At 48.2% G+C, this 22830-nt stretch overlaps 1 protein-coding gene across 2 annotated transcripts in view; it reads right to left on the reverse strand.

Annotated features, from left to right (window-relative positions):
• EXOC6B (exocyst complex component 6B) overlaps nucleotides 1-22830 on the reverse strand; it is a 379788-nt gene that overhangs the window by 117181 nt on the left and 239777 nt on the right. For both annotated transcript variants that reach the window (XM_067468442.1, XM_067468443.1), the window contains exons 16-18: nucleotides 18483-18594; nucleotides 15014-15148; nucleotides 11643-11822 (exon numbers count right to left, since the gene is read on the reverse strand). In XM_067468442.1, the coding sequence (XP_067324543.1) occupies nucleotides 11643-11822; nucleotides 15014-15148; nucleotides 18483-18594 (427 nt within the window). The remainder of the gene's footprint in view (nucleotides 1-11642; nucleotides 11823-15013; nucleotides 15149-18482; nucleotides 18595-22830) is intronic.

Genomic DNA, 22830 nt, shown 5'->3' on the forward strand with positions numbered 1-22830 from the left:
TTCATTAAATAAACAAGGATTGTTTCTCCTACAGTCCAGTGTGGTGGATTTAATCTTATGGTCTCGTTTCTTGATCTGGGATGCAACAGAGTCCAGCAATAACCTAATAACTACTGACCTTACATACGGATTGAGTTGAACTTGATTCTATCTTGGCAGTTTGGCTTATATGTATTCATTTTGTTTGTATTTTAACTTATGATTTTATGATGTTTTTAGTTGTATTTGTGCATTGAATTTCTGCTGAGTCCTTCTACGGAGGAGAGAAGATCGGGATATAAAAGTTTTAAATAATAAATAAATAAATCAAGAGTCAGAATTAGGGTCTCTGGGATGTGTGACCTAAGTCTATATCTTTATCAAACTTGAACAAAGCATCCTATTTATTTTATTTTCTCCTCTTTCCTATGATATGCTCTTACGTAGCACTGGTGACACTGTGCTCGACTCTGCAATAGAGACCAAATATTCCCGCAGTTAAAGGGGTTGCAAAGAGAGGCTGTGCTGCACCCCCAGATGTGGCACAACGCCCCCCAAAGACGCACCTAGTAGCCTAGTTCTGTGCTCAAGACCTGGAGAAACAGTGGAGAAACCCTTTCTTCCATGCCACTGTGCCACACAACACACGCAAAAAGCAGTCTGGTGGGGAGGAGTGTGGTAGATGGGTGGCACACCGGTTATACTCACCGACATGGTGCTGTGGGCCCAGAGATCCCCCTGTCACAAGAAATTCAATGTGCAGATTTGACAAATATGAATTTAATATGATGTGTGGGAATGAATGGAAGGATGTGTGGTTGGAGTTAATAATTTTGGAAGCACCAGTATAATATTAAGGCCTGCAATGATGAACTACCTGCTTGCTGGAACTGTGATCGAAACCTGCTAATGAGAATTGATAAGAACTGTGACAATGGTTCTTTCAAGTTAAGGAAATGTTTGCAACATTCCTTATGTTAAGAAGGAAGTCAACATAAGATCTACACCATTCAATGCGCTCTACGTGGGGCTGCCCTTGAAGACGGCCCGGAAACTGCAATTGGTCCAGCAGGCAGCAGCCAGGATGCTAACTGGAGCTCATTATCAAGAGAGGTCTACCCCTCTGTTTAAGGAGCTCCACTGGCTGCCATTTATTTTCCGAGCCCAATTCAAGGTGCAGGTGCTCACCTACAAAGCCCTAAACGGTTTGGGACCACCCTACCTGCGTGACCCCATCTCCATCTACGAACCCACACGCTCGCTTCGATCATCTGGGGAGGCCCTGCTCGTGATCCCACCTACGTCGCAAGCGCGCTTGGTGGGGACACGGGACAGGGCCTTCTCCGTGGCGGCCCCCCGACTCTGGAACGCCCTTCCAAAAGATCTCCGACAGGCCCCTACACTAGCAGTTTTCAGAAGGAATTTGAAAACTTGGCTGTTCCGTTGTGCCTTTTCGGATTAAGAATCCCCATCCCAAGTCCTAGTAGCACTTTAGCACAATTAACATCGCTGCACACCGCACTTTTACTTCCTACGCCCTCCTGCCATTTCAGCACTTTTAACCCTGTACCCCTTCACGCCGGCTGAACCAGTTTTAATATGTCTTGATGTATTGTCATTGCTGTTTTGCTTAATTGTTGATTTGCTTTGTTATTGCTATGTTATGTTTTCTATTGTATTATGTTTTGTGGCTTCGGCCTGTGTAAGCCGCATTGAGTCCTTCGGGAGATGCTCGCGGGCTACAAATAAAGTTAATAATAATAATAATAATAATAATAATAATTCAAGAAGATCAACATCTGGTCAGGAAACTGAGGTGGAACCAGGATGGAAGACGTCTATCATTGATTTACAACTTTGGGATTACATCAGCAGAATAGTCCTATAAAAGACTCAGTCTAATAATGCTCAAAGTGTGGCAGACCTGAGGAGTCTGTTTCATCCGCTATGCTCTACTCCATGGGAAGGAGAGAGATAGTGTACCTATGGAGAATGGCAGATTTGCACGGGAGTGGTCTGGTCACTTTGGGGCTTCTTTCTCAAGGGAAGAGGAAGAAGTGTGCTTTTGGAGTCTTAGATTTTGTGCAGGGAGTCAGGTTCTGCTGTATGGAAAACACAGATCTGGTCCTTGGCATTGTTCATAGGGAAAGAAGTTTTGGCATTTCAGCATTTTGAAGTTATGGCATTATGGAAGTTATGGAACTATGTATCGGAAGTCTGCAGGAAATCAGGGTCTGGCCTAACAGGTGCTTCTCCAAGGAGGGAGAAAAAGATATGGTAATATTTGGATGCGTGTACATGTGGTGTGAATGTTGAGTGAAAATGTAATTCCCCTTTGTTTGTTTGTTTGTTAGCCAATGTAATTGTAAACCCAACGCAGTTGCATAGAATCTGTATGTCTGTATGTCCAATGTCATTCTTTGTTTACATGTTTTTCTGTAATCTGATGTCCCCTCTCACACTGGAAATTGCAATAAAAAGAACCTATGCTTCCAAGTCATCGAAAAGTCATTCATGACACCCCTACGGAGGGAGAGGCAGAGCTGAACGTGGAGGGTTTCACAGCAAGAGAAGCCAGGTCTGGGGGAGTGGGGTGTCTATCCAAGCAAGCACACCTGCCTCATACCTGCTGCTAAGGATGACCCCCTTCCGTTCCTTTTCTCACAGGAAGGTCAGCAGCTGCTTTCCATCACTTTTGATGGCTGGTACACAGAGTTCAGCCTTCCCCACACTGACCGGCAGCAGCAGCTCTCCAAGGGATATTATTGCCTGATCTGGAGACGCTGCCAGGCCCAAGATGGGGAGGGGAAGTGTTCCGAAGCCCCCCCCCCCCCAAGCCTTCCTCCAATGGGATGCAGCTCCTACTCCACCTCCCGGACCTCCACCCGTGACGACGGCACCTACAACACTCTTGTCATGGATGGGTGTGACTACAGCACTTCCCATCTGTTGCATCAGGCATGATTATTTTAAATATATGTGCTATTGTGGTTTTAATGCTTATATTGTCTTGTTAATGTTATGTTTATGCCATTTTTTCTTGTATGTATTGATTATGTTACTTGGAAGCCGCTCTGAGGCCCCTTGGGGAGATAGAGCAGTATATAAATAAAGTTTTGCTGTTGTTGTTGTTGTTGCATCTACCTGCTTGGCAACAGCCTTGCAAGGTAGGTTCAGGATGATTGGTCCTCTATGGCCTCTATGGCCCCATTCCTGCCGGCCTCCCTCTGCAAGCAGGTCAAGACCTTCTTCTGTCAGAAAGCATTGGAGGAAGAATAAGAATAATGCTGCTGGAGAAGTGTGGATGGGGACTGTGAGTTTGAAAGGCTATTTTAAGGGTATTTATTCTATTTTAGTGTGGGATTGTTGGCTGCCTTGAGCCCTCACAGGGAGACGCTCAGTAGTACTTTGATATGTGCTTTTCCTGCATGGCAAGGGTTTGGACTAGATGGCCCATGTGGTCTCTTCCAATTCTATTACTGTATGGTTCTATGATTCTATGAAATAAAGTAAACAAATCTATATAAATAAAAATGTAATGTTTGTTTATGGGATTAACAGAACTCAAAAACCACTGGATGAATTGACACCAAATTTGGACACAAGGCACCTAACCACCCAATGTATGTCCTTCACTTTAAAAAAATTGATTTTGTCATTTGGGAGTTGTAGTTGCTGGGATTTATAGTTCACCTACAATCAAAGAGCATTCTGAACTCCACCAATGATGGAATTGAACCAAACTTGACACCCAGGACTCCCATGACCAACAAGAAAACACTAGAAGGGTTTGGTGGGCATTGACCTTGAGTTTGGGAGTTGTAGTTCACCTCCATCCAGAGAGCACTGTGGACTCAAACAAGGATGGATCTGGACCAAATATTCCATATGCCCTAATATGGACACAGATAGGGTTTGGGGGAAATAGACCTTGACATTTGGGAGTTGTAGTTGCTGGGAGTATTGTTCACCTACAATCTAAGAGCATTCTGAACCCCACCAACGACAGAATTGGGCCAAACTTCCCACACAGAACCCCCATGACCAACAGAAAATACTTAAGGCCATCCAGTCCAACTCCCTTAACCAGGACAAGAAACGTAATCAAAGCCCTCCTGACAAAGAGCCAGCCAGCCAGAGATATAGATGTATATGATTCACACACAGAGAGAGATATATAGTATCATAGATTCAAAAGGGACCCCTAAAGAAGGACAATTATATGTTGCATGTAGGCAAACCAGACAATCTCGACATCAACACTGACCATGAAACAGCAAGAAATACTGCTTACCCAACAAGCAAAAAGAAATTATATATATTAGAAACCAACACTTTCTCATTACTTTATATTCCAGATCACTAGACTGGGCCACAGCAACGCCTGGCAGGGGACGGCTAGTAATACATAAATATGACACCAAGGGAGGGAGGGTGCCTGCCTGGGACCTTGTCCAGGTGCCCCAGAGGCTCTGAGCCAAGGAAAGACAATCCAGGCTCTTTCCTGCTTCACAGCCTCAGCTCCCCCTCACATTTGGAACAGGAGAGAGGTCGTGTTTGCCAGGGAATCCTGGAGGCAGAAGGGACCCCAAGGGCTGCCATGCCCAATGCAGGGATACATGGCTAAAAACATGCTATTGGCAGTGTTAAAACTCTGCTGAAAGGCCTCCAAAGATGAAGACGACAAGAAAATCTACATAACACTCAAACAGCTCCTGCACTCAGAAAGTTCCTTCAAATGTTTACGTGGAATCTCTTCTTGTGTGTTTTGCTGGGATTCCTGCCTAAGCCTCCAGAGCATCAGAGAACAATCCTGTCCCCTCTTCTAAGTCAGGTATGGGCAAACTTTGGCACTCCTCCAGAAGTTTTGGACTTGAACTCCCACAATTTCTAACAGCTGGAAGAGAGCCAAAGTTTGCCGTGCCTGCCCTAAATGATGATGGTCCTTCAGCTGCTATAACACCTCAGCAAGCGAGAGTACAAAAGTAGCAGGCTCAAACCCAGACTACCCCCTAGGCACACAGAAAACAGTAGATGTGGCTCTTAATGAGACATGCAGCATTATCACGGGGTGTCTGCGCCCTACACCACTGGAGAAATTACACTGTTTGGCCGGTATTGCACCACCTGACATCCGCCGGGAAGGAGCAGCCAATAGTGAAAGGACCAAGGCAGAGACATCTCCAGCTCATCCCCTGTTTGGGTATCAGCCAGCATGTCAATGACTTAAATCAAGAAATAGTTTTCTAAGATCGACAGAGACACTCGCTGGAACACCTCAGCAAGCGAGAGTCCAAAAGTGGCAGGGCCAAACCCAGACTCTCCCCTGGGCACACAGAAAACAGTGGATGTGGCTCTGAATGAGACATGCCGCATTATCAGGGGGTGTCTGCGCCCCACACCACTGGAGAAATTACACTGCTTAGCCGGTATTGCACCACCTGACATCCGCCGGGAAGTGGCAGCCAATAGTGAAAGGACCAAGGCAGCTTATCACCTGTTTGGGTATCAGCCAGAACGTCAACGACTTAAATCAAGAAATACTTTTCTTAGATCTACAGAGACACTCGCTGGAACACCTCAGCAAGTGAGAGTCCAAAAGTGGCAGGCTCAAACCCAGAACCTCAGCCAGTGGCTGATACCAAATGAGAGACTCCCCTCTGGGCACACAGAAGACGGGGCGACTTGGAAGGCGCTGAACAGACTGCGCTCTGGGACCATCAGATGCAGAGCCAACCTCAAGAAATGGGGCCACAAAGTGGAATCCTTGATATGCGAATGCGGAGAGGAGCAAACCACTGACCACCTGCTGCAATGCAACCTGAGCCCTGCCATATGCACGATGGAGGACCTTCTTGCGGCAACACCAGAGGCACTCCAAGTGGCCAGATACTGGTCAAAGGACATTTAATCAACTACCAAGCTTGCAAACTTTGTGTTTTGTTTGTTTGTTTGTTAAAAAATGCAATACAACTGTCTGGTTTGCTCCTGACATGATAAATAAATAAATAGCTGCTTAAAGATGGCCGTCCCCGCACCCTCTCCCAACTAAGCATGCTCCACTCCCTCAGCCATTCTCCAGAGAGCCTGGTGTGGCTGGGGATGCCACCATTCCTTGCTTTGGATGGAGGAAAGAACATACGAACTGCGAAAGAACACGAAGATCAAGAATAGGTCTCCACAGTCAGCTAAGGGCAGTGGGGATATCCAGCTGCCTACCCTGGATGGCGAGGCGCTACACCCGTCCTCGTTGGTCAAGAGTCTGGGAGTCCTTTTGGACCCTCTGCTGAGGATGGAGGCCCAGGTCTCTCTCCGCCGTGAGCAGACCCACCTTCTTTCTTTCACCTGCAGCAGGCTGGACGGCTGGCCCCCTCCCCGTCCAGGGACGACCTTGCTACGGTGATCCAGGCCACGGTCATCTCAAGACTGGACTACTGTCACGCCCTCTACATTGGCCTTCCTCTGTTGGTGATCCGGAAGCTCGAGTTGGTACAGAATGCAGCTGCTCGGCTTCTTGCGGGAATTCTGATGAGATGCCACATCACCCCAATCTGACTGCAGCTGCATTGGTGACCCATTGAGCACCGGATCACTTTCAAAGGGATGGGACTCACCTTGAAGGCCTTGCATGGTCTGGGGCCGATGGACCTGAGGGACCGCCTCACCCCCTACCAACCCCAGAGATCCCTCCGTTCTGAGGACCAAGATCTATTGGAAGTCCCCAGGGTCAAGACCTTGCGTCTAACGGCAACCAGGCACAGAGCCTTCACAGCAGTGGCACCATCACTCTGAAATACTCTGCCACCTGAAGTCCGTGCCTTGCGGGACTTACCAGCTTTCCGCAGGGCATGGAAGACATACCTGTTTCAACGGGCTTTTGATTTTTGATATTGCTGTTTTTAAATTGTTTTAAATTGTTTTTAAATTGTGTTAGATTTTAGCCATTCTTGTAAGCCACTCCGAGCCCCAGGGGAGTGGCCGCATATACGTTCAAATAATAAATAAATAAATAAATAAATAAATAAATAAATAAGGACCACTGCCAAGACCCTACCCCAAGATTCAGCTACAAATGATGGCCTGCTCTCCAAAGCAGGCCATCAAACTACAAGAGAGGAGATTCCATCTGAACATGAGGAAGAACTTCCTGACTGTGAGAGCCGTTCAGCAGTGGAACTCTCTGCCCCGGAATGTGGTGGAGGCTCCTTCTTTGGAAGCTTTTAAACAGAGGCTGGATGGCCATTTGTCAGGGGTGATTTGAATGCAATATTCCTGCTTCTTGGCAGGGGGTTGGACTGGATGGCCCATGAGGTCTCTTCCAACTCTTTGATTCTATGATTCTATGATTCTATGAAAGCTGCCCAGGAAGTGGCAAGTGAATGTCATGGGCTTGGTGCAAAAGGGCATCAGCTCGGGGCAGGGAACTGGGTCTGGGACCAGGTCAAAGCCTTCCTTATGGATCTTGGCCTTCCCCGCCACAATCTGTGCAAACCATCTGGTTGAAAGTAAACAGTGGAGGAGGAAAGGGGGGCCATTGAAAGAGGAGAAAAAAGTGAAGGAGGAGGAGTGCCTTGCTCCGCTGAGAGAGTTCAGGCCCAACTGCTGGAGTCGATTATGAGCGAGCGAGCGAGTGAGCTGAAAGATTACTTCCCCTTCCCAGGTCGAGGCGACCCCCTGACCTCCCGGATTACCTTGCAAGGAAGGTTATCAAGATACAAGCCTCCCAGGATTAAAGGAAACTGGAAATCAAAACAGAAAAACACCCCTTTCCCCCCAACAAATAAAAAACTTCCTTGCTTTGTGAAGCTGACAGCCCCACCGGAGGAGGTGTTGACATAACCTTCCAGCTCCACGAGGCTTAAAGTCAACAAATCCCTCGCCCGGCGCAGATCTGTCAGGGCCATTCGCGCTCCCTTGTCTGACATGACATTAAAACAACCATCAGCCCCCCAGAACAAAGGGGCCCCCTCCCTCCCTCCCTCCTTCCTCCCCTTTCTCTCCATTGCACGGGGAGAGGCATCTCCTCCAAAGGGATTTCCATCCCCCAAAGGCTGAGGAACAGCAGGTATTGACTTGGAGATTCCTTGAACCCAAGGGTGATGCTGGGGGTGATAAGATAGAAGAAGGAGGAGGAGGAGGAGGAGGAGGCTTCACATCAGCAGCCAAGGACCAGCTCTCTGTGGGGAGAAGCCTGGCCGGGGTCAGAGCTGGACTGCTCCAAGGCCACCCTTTCCTATCCGGGAGCATCCCTTCCCTCTGAGTCACAACCTCTGAGGATGCTTGCTGTTGCAATCCAGAGCAAGAAACGAGGCCCTAAGATAGCTATCCACCACACTTGACTGTGAAAAAACAATGCTTTTTTATTGAAGAAAAATGGTTACAAAATAAAGGGAAAATGCAAGTCTAAAGCCACAGCAAAATCAGCAAACATGAATTTAAATGGACAAAAACAAAACCCAAAGCCACTCTGTAAAATACTGGAACCTGTCAGCAATCCACTAACCGTACTTGATATCCTAGAAACTACAAGAGAGGAGATTCCATCTGAACATTAGGAAGAACTTCCTGACTGTGAGAGCCGTTCAGCAGTGGAACTCTCTGCCCCGGAGTGTGGTGGAGGCTCCTTCTTTGGAAGCTTTTAAGCAGAGGCTGGATGGCCATTTGTCAGGGGTGATTTGAATGCAATATTCCTGCTTCTTGGCAGAATGGGGTTGGACTGGATAGCCCATGAGGTCTCTTCCAACTCTTTGATTCTATGATTCTATGAAATCTTTCAAGACGATGGCCAGGGAACCGGGAGAACTGCCAAGGTCTTCATCAATCTGAAACTATGCCTGAACTGAGAAAGTCAGCCCGGTGGAAGGCACTTAAAGCCGAAGAATTGGTTTCATGATACGCCTCTCTGCTTTGAAGCCGTTGTTTGTATTTCTTTTAATCGGGAAGACCTTCGCAAGCTGAGTGATTTACTCCTGTCTTGCCAGATCTGGCCCCTTCTATTCTCATTAAGGTTCCCAGGTGCAGAAGGGAGTGAAAGGTCATGGCTTCCCTCTGAAACATTCTCATGAACACTGGTACTTTCATTTTCCAAATCTACAGAAGTTTCTTCCTCACTCATTTCAGGAGCATTGGCATCAAGAGGTACATTTTCATTAGCATGAGTAAATATACTTTCATTAGCATCAGGAGGAACAAAGGCTCAAGTTCAAACTCAGGCTGAACCCCAACACTTGCCATAGATGCAGGTGAAACGTCAGGAGAGAATGCTTCTAGAACATGTCCATATAGCCCGAAAAAACCTACAACAACCCATCCCTTCCCTGCTCTTGGCTCAGGCGAAAACCGTTCTTCTAAGCCACAATGGAGGTTCTGTGTGGCCACCCCATGCGCTGGCAGGAGTAGTGACTCCAGGGTGCGGCCATGGGGGGGGGGGGCTTGCTCCTCCAGTGAAACCACTTCAGCCCCGCAAATTCTGACCAGAGGGTGTTGGGATTCAGCCTGCGTGTGAACCTGAACCTGATTCTCTGATTGTATTTCCTGATGCAACTGAACAGGATACTGAACATGTATTTTTCCCTGATGGTTTGGAAACTGTTGATTCTGAGGTCAGTGGCTTGGAAAGTGAAACTGCACAGCCTGATGAGAATGTTTCAGATTCAGGCGGTGATAGCTCTCCAGAGGAGCTAGCACCTGCCTTTTTTAATGAGGATAGAAAAGGACAGATTTGGAAAAACAGGAGGGAATCGCAGAGTCTGCGAAGGTCAAGCAGATTAAAGGAAAGGGAGGCACAGGCTTCAAAGCCTGGAGGTGTGTCCCGAAACAGTTTCTTTAGTTTTAAGTGTCTCTCCCGGGCCATCTCGTTAGATCAAGCATCGTTTAGACTGAGGCAATACCTTGGCAGATTTCCCGTTTCCCATGGCCGGCATTCCCAGAGGCTTCTAGTTTCCAAGTACAGTTAGTGAAATGCTAACAGGTTCCAGGTTTTTATAGTATTGCTTTTGGAATTTTGATCTAGTTCTGAGATATTCCTGACTGCTGAGTTTTACTGTGGCTTTTTGACTTTGTATTTTCTTCTATTTTGTCACCATTTTTCATCAATAAAAAGAGATCTGGCCGGAGTGGTCCATGCCTTGGTCACCTCCAGATTGGATTACTGCAATGCGCTCTACGTGGGGCTGACCTTGAAGACAGCTCGGAAGCTCCAACTGGTCCAACGATCAGCAGCCAGGATGCTAACTGGGGCCCCTTACAGAGAGAGGTCAACCCTCCTGTTCAAGGAACTCCACTGGCTGCCGTTTATATTCCAAGCCCAATTCAAGGTGCAGGTGCTTACCTACAAAGACCTGAACGGTTTGGGACCAGCCTACCTGCGTGACTGCATTTCCATCTACGAACCCACGCGTTCACTTCGGTCATCTGGAGAGGCCCTGCTCGTGATCCCACCGGCGTCGCAAGGGCCTTTTCCGTGGTGGCCCCCCGACTCTGGAACACCCTCCCCAAAGACCTTAGACAGGCCCCTACATTGGCAGTCTTCAGAAAGAACTTGAAGACCTGGCTTTTCCGATGCGCCTTCCCAGATTAGGAAATCTCCACTACCAAGTCCCATAAGCACTTTACCAGAACCAATGATTGCTGCACATCGCACATCGCACTTGCCCTGGAAGCCCTTTATACACCTCCTGTCACATCAGCACTTTTAATCCTTGTACCCACCTTTTGGCCCGGCCCAGTTTTATTGTGTTTTAGTGTATTGTGCCTATTGTTTACTTTGCTTTATTCTGTTTTTAATTATTTGATTTGCTTAGATTGTACTGTTATGTTGTGTTGTTGAGGCCTCGGACTGTGTAAGCCGCATCGAATCCTTCGGGAGATGCTAGCGGGGTACAAATAAAGTTTAATAAATAATAATAATAATAATAATAATAATAATAATAATTTTTTCCCCACAGTCAAGTGTGGTGGATTAATCTTATGGACTCGTTTCCTGATCTGGATTGCAGCAGAGGGTTTGAACTTGACCAAGAAAGGAAATTGTTGCCTGAACTAGAGAGAGAGAGCCTGCGCTTCTGCAGTGGCCTCCCCTGGCTTCTCTCCAACCAAGCGCATAGAGGGTCACCTCCGGCCTGTTCTTCTGTAAGCTCACCTGGACCAGGGTTTTGGGGGCTGCTGCCTTTCATACCACCTTTTTGCTACCTTGCAGAATTTAACCATAGAGGTCCCAATATTTACTTACTTACCTACTTCCTGTCCCACCTTTCTCCTGCATACAGATGCAAGGCAGCTGAAAAACTGGGAAACTTCCAGCCAAAGTGAGTCCTCCACTACCCGTGGCAGCCCATGCCACTGTCCAGCAAGAGAAGATTCTTCCTAACTGCCAGCTCAGACTTTGACATTTGGGGAAACTACCTTTAAGTATGGACTTGGATATCCCTTTTTCCTTAGCCATAGCCCGCTAACAACTTAGCGGGCTATGGCTAAGGAAAAAGGGATATCCAACTTCTCTCTCCTGAGCATGGAGGAGTGAGGGCGTGCATTCACATGGGAGGAAAGCCACAGTTAGTCCATGGCTGGATGAAGGACACCCCCAGGCCTCCTTTTCCTAGGCATACTGACCACTTTGAGTCTCCTCAAAGCGCGATAAAAGTCAATATAATTGCAATAATTACCGGCAGGTGTGTAAAAACGGCAAAGGTGCTGCGCAGGAAGGCAATGAGGTCCACCAGGTAGTCGCTGGCCTTCGGACTGGCCTCAGCAGCCATCCAGTCGTAATCTGCAAGCTGCAGGAACTGGTCTATCTTCTGGTTCAGGTTTGTGTAGATCTCTTCCTCGGCCGCATGTCGCGCATCCTGGGGAAAGGAGGGGGGGACCGTCACCGCCAGGATCTCGAGGAGGGTCAAATGGGACCCAGGGACCGAGGCTGCCTCCCATGCCTTCCATCCAGGGCAAGCATGGGGCACTGATTCTGAGGTCAGTGGCTTGGAAAGTGAAACTGCACATCCTAATGGGAATGTTTCAGATTCAGGCGGTGATAGCTCTCCAGAGGCCTCCCTCCAGGCGTTTTGAACTTCCACAATTCTTAATGACCCACCAGTTATTAGGAATTGTGGGAGTTGAAGTGCAAAACCCTGGAGGGCTGAAGTTTGTCCATGCCTGATCCAGGGCAAGCTCTTCAAAGATGCAGAAGTGGACACCAGAGACACGTCCACTTTCACTGTGGACACACCTTGGATGTCCATCTCAGCGAAAGGCAAAGCAAGAGAGAACATGGAGGATTTCTACACCGCTTTAGGCTTTGTCTTAGGGCGATTCAAAGAATCCCGGAGTTGGAGGAGACCGTAAGGGCCATCCAGTCCAACCCCCTCCTGCCAGGCACAAGGAGGGTGACTAAAATGATCAAGGGTCTGGAGAACAAGCCCTATGAGGAGCAGCTTAAGGAGCTGGGCATGTTTAGCCTGAAGAAGAGAAGGCTGAGAGGAGGGGCCATTTATAAATATCCTAGAGTTGGGAGAGACCTCCTGGGCCATCATCCAGTCCAACCCCATTCTGCCAAGAAGCAGGAATATTGCCTTCAAATCACCCCTGACAGATGGCCATCCAGCCTCTGTTTAAAAGCTTCCAAAGAAGGAGCCTCCACCATACTCCGGGGCAGAGAGTTTATTTATTTATTTATTTATTTGCTTTACTTCTATACCGCCTTTCTCAGCCAAAAAAGGCGACTCAAGGCGGTTTACATAATAAAGGTTAACACAACAACATCAAAAAGCAGTTAAAACACATTATACAAAACATATCAAATCAAGCAATCATTAACCTAGGCGTGCGCCTCAGCAAACAAATCAAAATCAGAATCCGCAATCATAATCCTTTATACCAATTCCTGTGTTCGATTGTACCATCTTACTGTGTTTCATTGCACAATTAGCCAAACGCTTGTTCATAAAGCCAGGTCTTGACCTTCCTCCGGAATGCCAGCAATGAGGGGGCCTGTCTGATGTCCACAGGTAGGGCGTTCCGCAGCCGGGGGGCCACCACCGAGAAGGCCCTGTCTCTCGTCCCCGCCAGGCGCGCCTGCAATGCGGGCGGGACCGAGAGCAGGGCCTCCCCAGATGATCTTAATGTCCTAGTCGGTTCATAGGAGGAGATGCGTTCGGAGAAGTAAGTAGGGCCAGAACCGTTTAGGGCTTTATAGGCTAAAGCCAGCACCTTGAATTGTGCCCACTGCTGAACGGCTCTCCCAGTCAGGAAGTTCTTCCTCATGTTCAGATGGAATCTCCTCTCTTCTAGAAAAGCCTCCTCTTCCACAGGAGGCTTTTCTTCATAGCAAAATAATATGGTTGCACTATTTACAATAACAAGGTTTCTATAACACAAATAACATTCTTTACACTTCCTTCTTTGCTTCCATGCTGGGCTTCTTTCTCATGCAGATAAACAGCTTCACTCTCAGAGCCTCCTCTTGCACCAAACTTACACAGGAGCTTCACATATAGCTTTAGACAAAGCAGCCTTCACACACGATTGCCTTCAACCTGGAGCTTCTCTCACCGAAGCTTCTCACACCAGGCCTACTCACATTGAGGCCTACTAACACTGAGGCCTACCTCACACTGAGGGCTCTCTCAGATTGAGGCTCTTCTCAGACTGAGGCAAAATAACACTGAGGCCTTTCCATACTGAGGCCTAATAACACTGAGGGCTCTCTCACACTGAGGTGAAGTAACACTCAGGCCTTTCCATACTGAGATCTACTAACTCACTGAGGCCCTTCTCCCACAGAGACCTCTCACAGACCTCTCTCACACTGAGGTGAACTAACACTCAGGCCTTCCCATACTGAGGCCTAATAACACTGAGGGCTCTCTCACACTGAGGTGAACTAACACTCAGGCCTTTCCATACTGAGGCCTACTAACACTGAGGGCTCTCTCACACTGAGGTGAACTAACACTCAGGCCTTTCCATACTGAGGCCTACTAACTCACTGAGGCCCTTCTCCCACAGAGACCTCTCACAGACTGAGGCCTACTAAGCCACAGACACACTTGTTTACATTGAACTGCAGCTTTTGCCGAGTCACTGCATCCATTTAACCCTTTCAGTGCTTGAATCACATTTTTGTAATTAAAAACATCTAATTAATTTTTAATATTGTTAACATTTCTTTCTGCTGCCTTAGAGACTAGAGACTAGGACTCAATGGAGCCACAAGTTCAAATGACAAGAAAGGAGATTCCAAGTGAACATTTGGAAGAACTTCCTGGCCGTAAGAAGTCTCATCAGTGGAAGTCTCTGCCTCGGAGTCCAGTGGAAGCTCCTTCCTTGGAAGCTTTTAAACAGAGGCTGGATGGCCATCTGTCTGGAGTGCTTTGATTGTGCTTTTCTTCCACAGTAAGTGGTTGGATTAGATGGCCCAAGTGGTCTCTTTCAACTCTATTATTCTATGTTGCACCTCAGAATAGATTCAATAAAACATAGCACTGTAAAGCAGAATTCCAAATGGCACCAACGAAACAAAGTCCCATGAGAACAGGACAAAATCCCAAGACCATGGACACAGGAAAACGAGCCCAAGCTGCTTGGTTGAGCGAGAAGTTGCTCTCACAAAGGTTTGTTTTCAAACACGCTGCTTAATACCCTTTGCAATACATGAAAGCATTTCTTTGGCTTCTGACCTCCTTCTTGTTGGCTATTCTCACACTCCTTCGAACTCTGAATTCCAAACGGTCAGCCCAATCTAAGGTTCCCGTTTCCTCAAGGTCAGGCTGCTCGTTAGTGTCATCCTGGTTGCCTTCTTGCTTACTATCAGGCTGAGAACTGTCCTCCTTGGCTAGTTTCAGTATCAAAACCATCATTCCCTGCTGTGGGAAACTGAACTTGCACGCCCTGTTCCTCGTTGTCTGCAACAGGAACATTTTGAACCTGATTGTGAACCTGAATCCCATCATCCCCATCAGAGTCACTCTGAGACCTCATCTGAGTCACAACACTATCAGTCTGTGGTTCCAGCTGAGTCACAACAGTTTCTATGATTCCTCACCTTGAAGGTGGTTGTTCCGTACAGCTTTGTGGTGTGGACGGTGTCTGGGAGGACATTGGTGATGTTGGTGATGAATTCCTCCAGGAAGCGGCAGGACTTCTCCAGGTGGGTCGTGTTGATGATGATCTGGACCAGCTGCAGAAGCAACACAAAGACACAACACAAGGCGGGTTTGTCCTTCGGCTTGCAAGCCAAAACTCTCCCATTCTGCCAGGCTGTTATGAAATGGCTTTTAATGGTGTGTTGCTGCATTGTTGGTTTTCATACTATCTTGGAAGGAATTTGACTCAACAGATTGCTTGTAAGACTCGTTTCGGGGGCATGTAAGAATAGAGTAACACCAACTAAGAGGCAAATGGTGGGGATAAAGGCGGCCAGCTGTGACCCGGACATGGTCTCCTGCCGAGCCGGAATACCTTTGGACAAAGGGAGAAAGAAAGAGGAGGCCGCGGGGCTCTCGCCTTCATAACTGGGGATGTTTTGAGCCAGACAGAGTTTTGCGGGTAAGGAATTTCCCCTGGATTTTGGCTAGAGGCAGAAACCAAGAAACACTCTAATGAATTTTCTAAGTTCGTTTCCCCTAATTATCCCCACAATCCCATTAAAAGGTGAACTGGTTATGAAAAAGGCCTGAGCCCCCTCCCTCCACTCCTAACAAGTGATGGGAGACATTTGAGTGACAGCTCCTCCCTCAAACACTCATCTTTGGGTTTTGGGGGGGGGGGGGTCTTTGTGGAACGCTGCAGGCGCTTGGAGGGTTCATTCATTACGAGCCAATCTAGTTGTCTTGGGAGTCAAGTCTGGGCTCCTGTTGCACACCGCGGACTGACTCCCGGCTGGGGAACAACAAGGGGAAATTCTCCCACAAAAGTAGGAAAGGGAAGGAAAGAGACACTTCTGTTCTTCTCTTCCAGCCCTATCCCAGTCTGGGAAGACGAGAGGCAAGCATAGTAGTCTAGAGTATAGAACAGGCATGGGCCAACTTGGGCCCTCCAGGTGTTTTGGACTTCTGCTCCCACTATTCCTAGTGCCAATAACAACCATGGGGCTGACTCAAGTAATATCTGGTCCCACACATCAGGCGGGACACATGGTGGACTTTGTTTGTATTGTGGACGGTGGAACAGTCAGAGTGGAAGACCAAATCATTCTTCCATTGTCATGGTCTGACCATCATCTGATCTGTTTAAGATTAGCCGTACCCTCTAACCTCCGCAGGGGTGGTGGACCCATTGAGATGGTCCGCCCCAGGAGGCTTGAGGATCCAGAAGGACTCCTGAGGTCTCTTGGGGATCTTCCTGTCCTGGAGACTGACGATCCTGTCAACACCCTTGTTGATCGCTATAATAGCAAGATGAACAGGGCGAATGGCACGATCGCTCCCAAATGTCCCCTTTCCTTGCGCAGAGTTGCACCGACTCCTTGGTTCACCGAGGAGCTGGCTGAGATGAAGCGCTGGAGAAGGGGTCTAGAGGGCATCTGGAGGAAATCCCGAGACGTATCTGACCAAGCAAGGGCTAAAGCCGTTATTAGGGCTTACTCCGTGGCTGTTGGGGTTCAGCCTGAGATTGAACCTGATTCTCTGTTTGTCCCTCCTGATGCTAATGAAAATATATTTACTGATGCTAATGAAAATTTACTTCCTAATGCTAATGAAAATGTACCTCTTGATGCCAATGCTCCTGAAATTAGTGAGGAAGAAACTTCTGTAGATTTGGAAAATGAAAGTACCAGTGTTCATGAGAATGTTTCAGAGGGAAGCCATGACCTTTCACTCCCTTCTGCACTTGGGAACCTTAATGAGAATAGAAGGGGTCAGATCTGGCAAGACAGGAGTGAATCACTCAGCTTGCGAAGGTCTTCCAGATTAAAAGAAAAACAAACAAGGGCTTCAAAGCAGGGAGGCGTATCACGAAACCAATTCCTCGGCTTTAAGTGCCTTCCGCCGGGCTGACATTCTCAGTTCAGGCATCGTTTTAGATTGATGAAGACCTTGGCAGTTCTCCCGGTTTCCCTGGCCATCGTCTTGAAAGATTTCTAGGATATCAAGTACGGTTAGTGGATTGCTAACAGGTTCCAGTATTTTACAGTGTGGCTTTGGGTTTTGATCTGTTCATGGACATTCATGTTTGCTGATTTTGCTGTGGCTTTTGACTTTGCATTTTTCCTTTATTTTGTAACCATTTTTCTTCAATAAAAAAGGATTGTTTTTTCACAGTCAAGTGTGGTGGATAGCTATCTTAGGACCTCGTTTCCTGCTCTGGGTTGCAACAGTGGCTCTGCGAGCAGCCAGGAAAGTATTCTCGACTGCTCACATAGCGTCTGAAGAAAATAGACCATCGGAGTTGTTCCGGGTTGTTGGGGAGCTCCTCCGGCCTCCTAAGCTTGGGGGGCTTCCTGACGACTCGGTGACTCGGTGCAGCGATTTCGCGCACCATTTTGCAGGCAAAGTTGCTCAGATACGCCTTGAGCTGGACTCCAGCTTAAACACAGTGCCAGATAAGGTAACCGAGGCACCTGTCTGTTTGATCTTATGGGATTCTTTCCATCTTGTTCAACCTGAGGATGTGGAGGGGATACTTGGGATGGTGAGAGCAACCACTTGCGCTCTGGATCATTGCCTGTCCTGGCTAGTTAAACTGGCCCGAGAAAGGCTGTTGGAATGGTTTGTTGCAATAATAAATGCTTCATTGGGTCAGGGAAAATTCCCGTCCAGCCTTAAGCAGGCGGTGGTAAGACCTCTACTAAGGAAAACCTCCCTTGACCTGACGGTATGTAACAACTACAGACCAATTTCCAACCTCCCTTTTCTGGGCAAGGTTCTGGAGCGGGTGGTTGCCTCGCAGCTCCAGGGATTCCTGAATGACACCCATTTTCTGGATCATTACATGTAGCCCGCCCATTGTCACTGTACTTGTGCTTAGTGTAATTCTTGCATTGTTATGCATTCATATGTTTTATGTAACTATGATGTTGTTGTTTATTGTTTGCGTTTTCGGTTTGCGTTTTCGGTTTTCCTTTATTGTAATTTTGTTTGGGCTTGGCCTCACGTAAGCTGCTCCAAGTCCCCATCGGGGAGATGGTGGCGGGGTATAAATAAAGTTTATTTATTATTATAATAATGGGAGTTGAAGTCCAAAACACCTGGAGGGCCAAAGTTGGCCTATGCCTGGTTTAGACTAAAAGAAGTAATGGTCCTACTGTGTTCTGCTTTGGTCAAGCAACACCTAAAATAAGACTGAATCCAGTTGTGGGAAAAGCAATTCAAGAAGGACATGGTGAAGCCGGAACACAATAAGGGCAGGGTGACCAACGGACGGAAAACTATGAATCCCCCTGAGGAATGGCTCAGGCTGGAGCCACACTGCCACAGCATGCAACCTGAACGGCATTATATGGCCAGCAAAGAACTACAGACGTCACATCCCCAGCCTCGCTGGCCAAAGGCACCTCCCTGGGAATCCCTCACCTCCGTCAGGCCAACGTTTTTCCTCTTGATCACGTTCTGCAAACAGTTGCTCAACGTCCGCGTCAGCAGCAAGTTGGTAGACTTCCGGATCATGTCGTCCACCTCAGTGGAGCTGCAAGGGAGAAAGGTCGTGACTCTGGACCCATATTTATTTATTTATTTATTTGTTTATTATTCAAACTTCTATGCGGCCACTCCCCTGGGGCTCGGAGCGGCTTACAGGAATGGCTAAAATCTAACACAATTTAAAAACAATTTAAAACAATTTAAAAACAGCAATATCACAAATCAAAGGCCTGTCGAAACAGGTATGTCTTCCATGCCCTGTGAAAAGCTGATAGGTCCCACAAGGCATGGACTTCAGGTGGCAGAGTATTCCAGAGTGATGGTGCCACTGCCGTAAAGGCTCTGCGTCTGGTTGCTGTTAGATGCAAGGTCTTGACACTGGGGACTTGCAATAGATCTTGGTCCTCAGAGCGGAGGGATCTCTGGGGTTGGTAGGGGGTGAGGTGGTCCCTCAGGGCCCCAGACCATGCAAGGCCTTAAAGGTGAGTATCATCACTTTGAAGGTGATCTGGTGCTCAATTGGTAACCAATGCAGCAGTAGTAAGATTGGTTCTGATGTGGCATCTCATTGGAATTCCCGCAAGAAGCCGAGCAGCTGCATTTTGTACCAACTTGAGCTTCCGGATCACGGACAGAGGAAGGCCAATGTAGAGGGTGTTACAGTAGTCCAGTCTTGAGATGACCGTGGCCTGGATCACCGTAGCTAGCTCGTCCCTGGACAGGGAGGGGGCCAGCTGTCTAGCCTGCCGCAGGGGAAAGAAGGCAGTTCTGCTCAGGGCGGAGAGAGACCTGGGCCTCCATCGTCAGCAGAGGGTCCAAAAGGACTCCCAGGCTCTTGACCAACGATGACGGGCGTAGCGCCTCGCCATCCAGGGTGGGCAGATGGATGTCCCCACTGCCCGGTTGACCCAGCCATAGGATCTCCTCCGTCTTTGCTGGATTCACCCTCAACCTGCTGGCATGCAGCCATCCAGTCACGGCCTCGAGGCACTGATGGAAACAATCGGGTACAGAGTCCGGTCGGCCTTCCATCTTCAGCACCAGCTGAGTGTCATTGGCATACTGATAACACTCCAGCCCAAAACCTCGAACCAGCTGAGCAAGTGGTTGCATATAAATGTTAAACAGCAAATCCTCCAAGATGTGCACCGTCTTGACTACTGCAACGCTCTCTACGTGGGGTTGCCTTTGAAGACAGCCCGGAAGCTCCAATTAGTCCAACGGGCGGCAGCCATGATACTAACAGGAGCAGGGCGCAGGGAGCATACAACTCCTCTGCTGCACCAGCTCCACTGGCTGCCGATCTGCTACTGGGCTCAATTCAAAGTGCTGGCGCTGGCCTTTAAAGCCCTAAACGGTTCTGGCCCAACTTATCTATCCGAACGTATCTCAGCCTATCAGCCCACCAGGACCCTAAGATCTTCTGGGGAGTCCCTGCTCTCTATCCCGCCGGCTTCACAAGTGCGGCTGGCAGGAACGAGAGACAGGGCCTTCTCTGTGGTGGCCCCCCGGCTTTGGAACACCCTCCCCATAGAGGTACGATCAGCCCCCTCGCTGATGGTGTTTCGGAAAAGATTGAAGACATGGATGTTTAATCAAGCATTCGGTTAATCCGTTGCAACGAATTTTGATGACTAAGGATTGGTTATACATGGACGATGAATTTTGGATTACGATTCCAGTTACGAGATGCATAGGATTGTTATTGGTGGCCCAATAATTTGTACTGTATATGTGTTTTATGTTTTTAAACTGAATATTGTTTTTTAAGTGTTGTAAACCGCAATGAGTCGCCGATTTAGGCTGAGATATTAGCGGTATACAAGCGTATAAATAAATAAATAAATAAGCATCTCGGAGGCCCCCAGAAGCAGCAGCTTCAGCAAATGACCGATGTGGGTGCTGTGCGACAGACATAAGAAAGCCAGGACCCCCGCCCCAAATTAGCAATGGCCAGCAACTCCTTTCTAGCATGAGTATATGCATATAAGGGACTGCATATGGCATGGGCACATACCCACACATAGGTATGAAATACAAATGGCAACACAAACTCTCTGAGTGGCAGACCAGCCCCTCGTGCATTCCCTCCGCTCCAGCTGGGCGCAACCTTCCTCTTGCAAAGACACTTTCTGCCTTTGATCTCTTACCAGCCGTGCATTAGGCCTGAAATGACAGGCCCCCTTATCGGCAAGGCAAGAGGAGGATGACGGGCGGCTTGAGAGAGAGAGAATGAAAACTAGGAAGATGTTCAGAAGTGCTAATAACTGCCCAGGGCGGTTGGCAACTTGGCCTCCGCACCTGACCTTTGGCTCCCTCCTTGTTTCACCTGACAGAGAGGGAGAGCCGTGGGTGGGGAGCTGGTCCCCCTGCCCTCCTCTCCAGCGCCCATGGGTTCATGTCACTAAGACTGCAGAATCGGACCTTACAGAGATGGAAAGCACTCCAAGGAGCATCTAGACCAGACATGGGCAAACTTCATGTTGGGTTTCATCCCTGGACTGCACAGGTCTCTTGTGTCATCAAGTTTCCAGACCTCAATAAGTAGCTAGTATAGAGATAGGACTAAACTGAGGGAATCCCCTCCCCACATAACTATGCATGTTTTCCCAGAAGGGCTGTCTCCTCTCCCTGCCATGCCTTTCATGTTCACGTTCAGCAAAGGACAAGAGGGATCCTCTCACCTCTGCAGGAGTCTACCGTATACCATGCAGCTGTGGACAAGTCTACAGAGGGAACACCAAACGCAGCATTGCCCAGACACGCATCAAGGGACATGAAAGCCACGGCAGACTCCTTCAACCAGAGAAGTCAGCCATAGCGGAGCACCTGATGAACCAGCCTGGACACAGCAGATTATCTGAGAACACAGAAATGCTGGACCACTCTCACAACCACCATGTCAGACCACACAGAGAAGCCACTGAACTACACAAGAAGTATGTAGACAATTTCAACAGAAAGGAGGAAACCATGAAAATGAACACAATCTGACTACCAGTATTAAAAAAACTCAAAAATTGCAACAGCACAACAGAGAGGAAACAATCAGGCACATCTTAGCACCTCTCAACTAAAGATTCCCCCAGGCTCAAATGCTAATGAAGGTGGTCAGTTGAAACATTCACACCTAGTTCCAGCAGAGAAGAGCTCTTTGCCCCACCCAGCCATTCCACAGATATATAAACCCATATTCCTAATTCCAACAGACCTCACTACCTCTGAGGATGCTTGCCATAGATGCAGGCGAAACGTCAGGAGAAAAATTGCCTCCAGAACATGGCCATATAGCCTGAAAAAACCCACAAGAATCTAATGTTAAAATAATATTTAAAAACATATTAATCATAAATTAAGAAGCCCTGGGCTAGACGACCATTGGAGGCAACTTATAACTCCTCTCCATGGGAGAGGACACGGGACTTTGGCACCTGCAGAGGCCCATTGAAAGCATGGAGAAGCCCCAATGCTGCCAGCTCCAGAGGACCAAGACATGCTGTGACTCTATGGGGCACAAGAGGAGGGGAGCTGTGTCCCAAATTGTGGGGAGGCTGAGCTTTCTTGTCTGGGACACGGTGAGCCCATCCTCCTCCGGTTTATGTGGAACGGGGTGCAGCATCTCCTCCCCCCTCCGCCCACCAAATGCAAGGAGGCCCGTCTCGCTTGGAATCCCAATTAAGCACCAAAGTGTTGCCTTCCTTGCACCCTTTTGCCGCTGGGCTTGGCTCTTTTCAAGGCGGAGGGAAGGGGCAAAAGGCTCCGGCAGCAGTCCCGTCACCAGTGACAGTGACGGCTGACGGGCCGGGATCACACCAAAGCGGCCTCAGCAGCGGAGGAGCAGCCGCCCCTGACCTGCCTGTCGTCTTGACGGACAGACTGACCCCTCGGTCGCTCCAGGGAGCAAAGAGAGTGACAGGCGGAGAGAAAGGCGGCCGCGCGGAGCCGCTAAGCAGGCAAACTTCCTAATAAAAACTAATTCAAGCTGTCAAGATGAAGAGTCAAGGCCTGCTCGAGAGAAGAGGGGGAGAGAGGAGAAGCAAAGAAGAGATGAAAAGAGAAATGAGGGAATGGGGACTGGGCTCCTTTCATTACAAAATAAGTATTATTATTATTATTATTATTATTATTATCATTATTATTATTATTCGTCACCTGCCACGCGTTGCTGTGGCCCACATGGGGGTTCTGTGTGGGAGGTTTGGCCCAATTCTATCGTTGGTGGGATTCAGAATGCTCTGTGATTGCAGGTGAACTATAAAACCCAGCAACTACAACTCCCAAA

This window comes from Anolis sagrei, chromosome 5 (assembly GCF_037176765.1).
Source record: "Anolis sagrei isolate rAnoSag1 chromosome 5, rAnoSag1.mat, whole genome shotgun sequence".
In the NCBI taxonomy this organism is placed as follows: domain Eukaryota; kingdom Metazoa; phylum Chordata; class Lepidosauria; order Squamata; family Dactyloidae; genus Anolis; species Anolis sagrei.